Source organism: Rhincodon typus, chromosome 3 (genome assembly GCF_021869965.1).
Source record: "Rhincodon typus isolate 14 chromosome 3, sRhiTyp1.1, whole genome shotgun sequence".
In the NCBI taxonomy this organism is placed as follows: Eukaryota; Metazoa; Chordata; class Chondrichthyes; order Orectolobiformes; family Rhincodontidae; genus Rhincodon; species Rhincodon typus.
In genome coordinates, this window is record NC_063334.1 from 118,625,252 (window position 1) to 118,635,154 (window position 9,903).

Here is a 9,903-nt window from a genome sequence, read left to right on the forward strand (position 1 = left end):
CCTGTGCAACTATCTTACCCAGTAATAAAAGTCACTGATCACCAGTGGATTAAATCCACTAATAACTTGCATTTACAGACGATCTTCAATGTAGTAATAGACCCCAAGGTACTTAACAAGAGTGATACCAATAAAATTATTTCTGACACCCAGCCACAGAATAATATATCAGGGCAGATAATCAAAACCTTTGTCAAAGAGGCAGATGTTAAAGACTATTTTAAAAAGGGACAGGTGGAGATACATGGGAAGGAATTTCAGAAGCTACGGCCAATGCAGTTAAAAGTCACCAATGATAGGAAACATTAAAATAGGGATATGCAAGGAAGTTGGAGGGATACGGACAACACAAAGGCTTGTGGGGCTGGAGGTGGACAGAGAGAAACGATTTATGAAAGGACTCAAGAACAAGGAGGACGATTTTAAAGTTGAGTTGTTGTTTGATCTGAAATCAGCAGGAGTAGAGATGCAAGGTAAACTAGATTCAGAAGCAAGTTAATATATGGGCAATAGAGTAAGTTTATGTGGGATGGAAGATGAGCCTTAGAGAACAGCCAAGTCTAGGAGTAAAAAAGGCATGAAGGTTCCTGAGGGTGACATCATAGAGTAGGAAATGGTTAGGCTTAGGGACAGAGCAGATATGTAGTTGAAAGCTTAGTTTGGTGTCAAACATAAGCCAAGGTGTAAATAGCTCTGACTCAGCTTTAGACTGAAATCTGTGGCCAGGGCTGGTGAACAGAGTTTGTGGAAGGGACCAAAATCAATGGCTCTATCTTCTCAATTTTTAGTTGAAGGAAATTTTTGCATACTCAATAGTTTTATTAGGGAGCATATATTAATCAGACAAAGACTTGTTCACAGCAGCACAGTTTTGACAAGACTATAAGATTATTATAGCTTCAGTTTTGTAGTCAATTATCATCTCAGCTACTCCCATTTACAAAAGAATTCTGAGTATGTGGCGCTTTTAATAGTTTTCATATTACAGGCTTCATGCTTCCTCTCACTGCAGATTTTTTTTAAAAAATTTTACTCTTTTAATTGGCAGATGTGCCATGACTAATCACCAATGGTTCGACGTGCTGTTTTAGTTGCTCGAGGTGTTCTAATATGTTCTTCTTTGTGATGATCCCCAAGACATTCCTGAAACAGACCATGTTATGCTAATGACTGCGTTTTGCAATGAAAGTAAATCATGTTTGTACAGCAGAAAACAGGTTGCAAAAATAATTTAGAGTAAATTGCACAACACAAATACAGCAAATTAAATGCATAAAGGCTAAAAGAAACAACCCTGTATGCAGTTTTAAACTTTTGAATCAAGCATAAAGCCCTCTATAATCAACAAAAAAGGATAGCTGTGTCTTCTTAATTTACAAGGCTTTAAGTGATTAAGCGTATAGGATATGTTTGCATTATTGGGGTTGCATCTTTTACAGCATTGTACTTTCCAGGCCTCAGTCGTATAATTTTGTTATCCCATCACTACTGTCTCTGTCTTTGAAGCTATCTTCTAATGTACTAATACCCAACATAAAAACTAGCTCATTTAAAAAATGTTGGGCAAAGGAATTACTTGCAAATGTATTAAGTTTGTAAGTTAGTATCCACACAGAACAACTTATTGTTATTTATCAAATTTCACTTCAGTGTTCACAATCTTTTAAGACTACATAGCAATGTGCTTTGTTCAGTGACACATATATGCTGGGTCGGAAAAATGAATTGTCTGAGGTAAAAATATTTTTCAAAAGTTAGGAGGACGGGGATGTGGAGAAACGTGCACATCATCTTTCAAGCTCCTTGTCAAAATTTTAACCTTAGTACAGTATCAACATTGTTTTTCCTAGATTTATATATGATTATTTATATCTTGTTTTTGAAATAACCACTAGATATCTTTCTTCCCTAATCCTATTTGATAATTCGACTGTAGTGTTAGTACTGAACAGGAGATCAAGAATGACTGAAAACTAAAGGAGTTAGACCTGGCCATTCTGTTACACTGAGATAGCAAGGTGTAGAGCTGGATGAACGCAGCAGGCCAAGCAGCATAGAGGAGCAGGAAGGCTGACGTTTCAGGCCTAGACCCTTCTTCAGAAATTTCTGAAGAAGGGTCTAGGCCCGAAACATCAGCCTTCCTGCTCCTCTGATGCTGCTTGGCCTGCTGTGTTCATCCAGCTCTACACCTTGTTATCTCAGATTCTCCAGCATCTGCAGTTCCTACTATCTCTGAAACAATTCTGTTACACTGTAGCTTATGGAAATGACAACCTATATTGGTTAGTCAAAAGCAGTGAGCTTCTAGCATTGCACTGAATGACAGGAACAGCATGACCTTGAATTAAAAACAGAAGTGCAAGCAGCACAGAGACATAGGTTGATAGAATGCAAGCAGATTCGCACAGGTGCCCATACAATGCAAGATCACTGATGGTAATCATTACTGCTAGAGAAAATAACGTGCAGAGATCAGGTCCTGGACAAATGACAGTCACTTCACCAGAGTCAGAATGGTGGCACAGTGGGGGAAACAATCACAGGACAGCAAGTCATTCTGGGCTGCTCTTGAACATCGCTTGACAGCTATCTGCAGCTCCAGAACTCTCATAGCAGATTCTTGGCCACCCACCAGCAGACAAAGGGAACGATGGATGAAAAGCTGACAGAAAATGTCAAAAAAGAGATGACTTAAGAAAATTCCACAAAAGCACTTAGTAATCTTTTCTTTTTATTCACTAGGTTAAAGCCCACTGCAATTGCTCCTGCAATTATTATTAAAAGATGAGAAGAGTTATTGGCAGAAAATAGTCAACAATCCAAAATACTTTTGAAGAGATCAGTTCTCTAAGAGTACATGAAATTTTTCTGAAACCCATTTTGAACTTACTCCCTTTCATGAACAGAATCTTGAAAGAGATATAAATCAATATTTAAAATGAATGAAGAATTTGTTCCTTCACCATGTACACTATAAGGACAATACCACAGTGCCTTCACTTCAAAAGTATTCCCATGGTTTGAAGTGCTTTCGGGTGTCCTGAGGTCATGAAAGGGCACTATATAAGTGCAACTCTTCTTTCTTTTCAAATGATGCAGTGACTGTAGGTGAATTTCACAGACAGGTGTATAAAAAAGTCAGACTCAATCAGTAATTCATAGTTGGGTGTTGATAACTTGTCTCTAGGAAAACTTAAGCTAGGTTTGGTTCATAGTTAATCTAACCAAATTAAATTAGATGCCATAATGGTTTTACATCTGCATCTGATATTACTGTATTCACCTCAATTGAATGTTATATCAGGTGGAGGTATAAATCACAATTCGGCAGTTTCCCGATTAGCAGTTTAGGTTAAAAATAGCTCCCACGTGTTGCACATTCTACAGTCCGATTGAAGAAAATCTCTTTATTGAAGCCAACAATAAAGTAATGGAATGCTGTCCCATGCTTCCAGCCTCAGCGTATAGTATTCCAAATCCTCACCTTCACTGAGGATTCGTTCTCTGGAAATGGTCCAACCAATCTTTAGCCTATGCTTTCAAATCATGTCTTTCTCTATGGATTCTACGTTGCAGTACATCCTCCATCTTGAACAGTGAAAGACCCTAGTTTTCTATCTCAATGCTGCCTCTAACAATTCTCTCTCAAAATCCCTTCACTTCATTATATGTACTGTCAACTTCTATAGTCTTCAATATCTACATCCAGGACTTTCTTTTTGGCCACTTTTTCTAAAGTTGAAATACCTGCAATAATTCATGAAAGAAGAGGGGACTTAGGGTTTGAATCCCTTCCTCTTCGACACATGGTAAAGTGCTTTACAATTACCAGTCATTGGTTTTCAGCATTTCCAAGTTCATGTCATAATGTCTCTTTTGATCTCTATCACTATAGGTATAGCTGTGTGTAGATACGCATAGTGTACATTATCTGGTCTACTGTAAAAATTTCCAAATCAACCAAACCTGCATAGACAATGATTCAGAAAACTGAGATACAATTCCTGTAAGGTTTTGGCATTAAAATGTTAATATGATAACTGCAGAACTACCAATTATTATTTGAAGTGTAACAACTTTAAAATGCAACACCCCCGTTCTGATGAGGAAAACAAAACAAACTGAATAGGTATTGATGGAAATGTACAGCATGATTAAGTAGAAAATAACAGTTGGAGATTACCTTTCACCAGAATTCATAAACAAAGAAAGGTCAGTTCGACCTGATTTTTTAAAAAATTTTTATTCATTTGTAGGATGTGGGCATCGCTGTTTGGCCAGCATTCCCTATCCCCAGTTGCCCTTGAGAAGGTGGTGGTGAGCTGCCTTCTTGAACCAATGCAGTCCACCACTTCAAAACAAGCTGCAATGTTTACAGCTTCTCTTCACAGATGCTATCAGATCTGTTGAGCCTTTTAATTTAATTAGTTTTGCAATGATTTCAATTGCACCAGAATGTCAGATAAAATAAACCCAATGACATTGTTTAATAAAGTAGTTTTGTGCATGTATAGGCAGAACTTCTAAATATAAACTATACTTAATTTATGTTACCACTGGTTTCAGCCTAAATGCAAACTTGTTAGTGATTTGTTTCAATATAAAAATTATATACCTAAGTGTCCATGGGTTAATTTCCAAGACAGCAGTAGATAGGCACAGTGACTGAAAGGCTAGTGACCAAGTTGAGATCTGCAATGCCTCTTGCATATGTTAGACTGAGTTTGAATCTGAGTTAGACCTGAGGTTTCGTTTACGAGATCTTTCACGAAGTATCAAAAGAAATTTTTTAGGAACAAACCACAACATTTTTTCAAAAGTCTGCAAGATAGCTTATTTGCGAATGACTGTTCTCAGCCGCTACACCATCATTCCTATCGAATAACAAATTGATGCAGAGTAAAACAGACAAATAACCTAACCTCATCACAGAGGCAGTGCAGCCTGTAAACCAGTCAGCAGAGGGCACTCACAGCACAAGATTGCAAAAACAAAGTAACTGGAAACACATTAAGGGCAGAGATAACAAGGTGTAGAGCAGCATCATAGGAGCAGGAAGGCTGACGTTTCGGGCCTAGACCCTTCCCGTCAGCCTTCCTGCTCCTATGATGCTGCTTGGCCTGCTGTGTTCATCCAGCTCTATACCTTGTTATCTCAGATTTTCCAGCATCTGCAGTTCCTACTATCTCTGACACATTAAGGGCATCTCAGTTAGCAACCAGTAAATTACAACAAATTTCCTAAACAGAACAGGTCTAAGCCCTTAGTGTCAGCGTATTTCTCTTTATTCATTCATGGGAGGAGCATATTGCAGGCTCAGCCAGCATTTTTGCCATCCTTAATTTCCCTGGAGAAGGTAGCAGTGAGCTGCTTTTTTGAAACACTATTATTGGGAACAGGATTCCAGGATTTTAACCAAGCAACATTCAAGGAATGGAGATAACACAATGTGGAACTGGAGGAACAGGCCAGGCAGCAGAGGAGCAGGAAAGTCGACGTTTCAGGTCGGGACCCGAAACGTCAACTTTCCTGCTCCTCTGATGCTGCATGGCCTGTGTTCCTCCAGCTCCACATTATGTTATTTCTGACTCCAGCATCAGCAGTTCTTACTATCTCATTCAAGGAATGTAAATATCTTTCTAAGTGTGGATGCTGTAATGTGGAGGGACTTATAGGTGGTAGTGTTCGTTGGAAGGTGATGCCCTGGTGAGTTGTTGCAGTACACCTTATAGATGCTACACAATGCTGTCACTGTGACGAGGGTGAATGTTGAAGGTGGTAAATGGGGTGCCAGTAGAGCAGGCTCTTGATGGTGCCAAGCATCTGCACTGTTGTTGCAGCATTCATTCAGGCAAGTGGAGAGTATTCCATCACATTACTCACTTATGTTTTGTAGATGATGGACAGGCAGTTGGGAAACAGGAGGTAAGTTTTTCAACTTAGAATCCCCAGCCTCTGACTTGCTTGGTCCAGTTCAGATGCTGGTCAATTTTAATCCCCAGAATGCTGATACTCCCATTATGAACAATGCTAATACCACTGAGTATTATTGGATTCTCTCTAGTTGGAAATGGCTAGTGTCTGCTACTTGCGTGGCATGAATGTTATTGCCTGTTGTCAGCCAAAGGCTGGATGTCGTTTAGATCTTGCTTCAAGGAGAGAAATGCGTATACTGCTAAACATTATTGATAATTGAACATGTTTGATGATTGCATAAAGTTCCCAATTTGCGACCTTATAGAGGAAAGGTCATTGATGAAGCTGGTTGGGTCTAGGACACTACACTGAGAAATTGACGTCCACCAACCACAACCAATATGTTGGTAATATGCCCCTTAAACAATGTTAGAACAGCCCGAGCACAGCCTGGATCGTTCTGTCCAAAGGTTACAACTTGGAGGAACTTGCTAGTCAAAAGTAGATTTTTCAGATCACCTTTTCCTGTCCCTGTTGCCACCAGTGTTGCATAAAACCAAATGGAGTAGCGAATTAGAAAACTGGGAAATATGGACAAAGAAATTCAAGTCTTTCAGCAGCTTATATCTTAAAAGAACATCAGTACGTCAAAGATATTGTCAATTTTTAAGAACAATTCAAATGAAATAGAATGGAATAATGTCTAAAAGGATTTCTTTCATTAAAAATATTATTTTTATGGATATCATTATCCTAAAAAAATTCACATCATTGGATTATGTCTCAATTCACAGATCAGCTCATGATAAGTCAGAGGACATTGTGAGAGTGCTGCTATCAGCAAAATGGGACAAGAGAAGTTTTGCAGGTACTGCACAGGAAAATTGGCTGTCAAAAACCAGAGCTGTCTAAGAACTAGACATTTCTGAAGGTCTAGTTCCAGGCTCAGTTTTTGGTTCAGGGTCCGAAAGGTTGATTACCCTTCAGCTCAGATTTTTCCCAGTACTCTTCCTTCTCCTCTGCTGTGTTCAGATTGCCTCTCAGAAACAGGAGTTTTCATCTTTGTTCCCACTGTGAAACAGAATCAACCTCTTCCAGGATAATCTTTTCCTTGGTCTTTGCTTCGTCTTTCTCCACCAGACACTTGAGTGAGAAGATGTTAATGGGTACAAGAGAAACATATAACCACTGCAGAAGGTGATGTGACTCCACCAGCCTCAGAGACATCACAAGTATCTGCAGCACTGTCCAAGGAAGGCAACCAGCCCTCTGAGAATGTTCCTCTCTCTTTGGGCTCTATCCCCATCTATCGTTTACTCCTTACCTGCTCCCACCACCCTATCTTCTGCATATAAACCAACATTTTCCTAGCTACCATCAGTTCTGAGGAAGGGTCACCAGACCGGAAATGTTAACTCTGATTTCTCTTCACAGATGCTGCTAGACCTGCTGAGCTTTTCCAGCAACTTATGTTTTTGTTTCTGATCTACAGTATCTGTAGTTCTTTCAGGTTAACCTGGAACTTGATCTTTTAGCATTTGTTTCAGAGTCTTCACTAGTTTTAGGATTTGACAGGTTGGATATACAAATCTGGAAAAATCTGAGATCCAGCACAGCAAGCTTTTCAGAGCTGAAATACTATGAGAATATTGAGATATACACAGAGAGGATGAGAATGCCTTGTGAGGAAAATAAAACATTCAAATTTCTCACAGGAATAGATTGAATAATACGTTTGAGATTACCAAGATTTCCAGAACTAGGAAGAACATAAAGAAGTCAAAGGTTATGTGGTGTAGACAGGAAAATAGAGCTGAGACCACAAGCATTTCAGTCATGTTGACTGGTGGAACAAACACGAAGGACAAAATGGCCTACTTCCACTCAAATGTTCCTACTTTTCTAAAATGTTTCAATTTTGAGGAGAGGCACTAACTGCTTAGATTTAACTATTCTCTGTAGAGAGTGGTGAATATATCAAACAGAATGCCCTGTTATCGTTGAAATAAGTCAGAAGTTACACGACACGAGGTCATAGTCCAACAGGTTTATTTGAAATCACACGCCTTCAGAGCGTAGCCTTTCATCAGGTGAAGTCTTCGTGTGACTTCTGACTTTGTCCACCCCAGTCCAACACCGGCACCTGCACATCGTAGTTGAAATTGACAGCATTGATGGGAGAGCTGGATAAATCTCAGGATGACAACTTTCAAGAAATGAGTAAGTCAGTTTAAAATTATAATCACTTTTTCCAGTCTTGCATTCTATGTACAAGTGTAAGATCTGGGCACCTACAAATTGATTCTCAACTTTAACTCAAGGTCTCAATATCTTACAAAGTTTAATCAATGCCAGTCACTTTGGCAAAAACGTTAGAATGTCCACAGCAATACTTTCTGCCCACTATCTAATTTAACTTAGAATAGAATTAAAATTGACTGCAAGGTAGGTTTGAGGCCATCAGCTACTGCAGTGCGTTATTCTTAGCTATTACTTCTGTGGACCTGTCAAACAGAAAATGTACGTTATATGGAAGTGAATTTTCTCATTTCCAAAGTATTAAATTATTAACTTGACTATGCAAAATGCCTTTTGTTTTCTACTTGAGTTGCTTATACACAGTTTTGTAAAACATTGTTTCTAGAGTGCAAACATTTGTAATGTCCAACATATGTCTCTCTTGCACTTGAGATCAATAAGGTTCATTGGTTTGAGATGAAACACAGCATGTGTTCAAAAAAGGAAACAGATGATGTGCAAGAAAACTATATTTATCAACAAGGAAAACAGAAACAGAACTCCCTGCCCCATGTACCCCAAACTTTCCTGTTCCATCGCTCATGCTTCAAATCTGCCTGCTTTTCTTCCATGTCTCTTATGCTGTTAAATAAAAACTCTCGAATGTTGAAAGTTTCAATTGTCACAGCAGTCACATGCTTCTGTGGAGTGAGGTATTCCAGATTCCAATAACTTTGCTTCTGAAAGTGTTTCCTAATTTCACTTTTCAATAATCTATTTTCGGATTACATTCCCCCATCCAGGAGTATTCCACCCCAAAGGAAACAAAATTCTACCACATTTCTGTCACATCCGAAGTGACTCTACTGAGAGAAACTCAACTAGCCCAATCACATAAATGGCAATAGAATAAATCATTGGCTGGGTATTCTGCTGGTGGTTCGTCACCCAATCTCAAAATCCGCTACGTCACCTGCAAGACACAAGCCTGGAATGAGATTGAATACTTTCCACTTTCATATTTGGCTGCAGTTGCAACAAAACTCAGAGGTGGATGATCAGCCATGATCTAACTAAATGGCTTACTGCTGTTCCTATATTCTCAGATCAAAAATCACATGACACCAGGTTATAGTCCAACCTGTTGGATTATAGCCTGGTGCTGTGTGATTTTTGACTTTGTGCACCCCAGTCCAACACCAGCACCTTCACATCATACGTTCTAAGAAGGTTGGCACCATAAAACAGAAAATCATCTACTACATTGTCCCCCTTCATCACTGGCGTAAGGCACTTTTTATAGGATGTACTGCAACAACTTGTTAAGATTTCCATTGTAATATCTCCTAAATTCTCAATCCACCTAAAAGGACAAAGGCGGCAAATGCATGGAAACACCCTCACTTCCCACACCATCCAAACTTGGAAAGAATTTTGCCATTCCACTTAGAGATTAATCAAAACTTTAAACTTGCTACCCATTAGCATTGTGAGGACACTTGCACTGTCATTTGAAACAACACCCATATTCATAATAAAAACCAAAAGAACTGTGGATGCTGTAAATCAGGGACAAAAACAAAGTTGCTGGAAAAGCTCAGCAGGTCTGGCAGCATCTGTGGAGGAGAAAACAGAGTTAACGTTTCGGGTCCAGTGAGTTCTGAGGAAGGGTCACTGGACCCGAAACGTTAACTCTGTTCTTTCCTCCACAGATGCTGCCAGACCTGCTGAGCTTTTCCAGCAACTTTG

The 9,903-nt window shown here is 39.2% G+C and overlaps 1 protein-coding gene across 4 annotated transcripts in view; it reads right to left on the bottom strand.

Moving 5' to 3' along the window:
* The window catches only part of clcn3 (chloride channel 3), a 119,598-nt gene that overhangs the window by 5,362 nt on the left and 104,333 nt on the right, over nt 1–9,903 (bottom strand). For 2 of the 4 annotated variants that reach the window (XM_020533708.2, XM_020533710.2), the window contains one exon: nt 1,068–1,143. The exons of the other annotated variants lie outside the window; for them this stretch is intronic. In XM_020533708.2, coding sequence (XP_020389297.1) covers nt 1,068–1,143 — 76 coding nt within the window. The remainder of the gene's footprint in view (nt 1–1,067; nt 1,144–9,903) is intronic. 4 annotated transcript variants of the gene reach the window in all.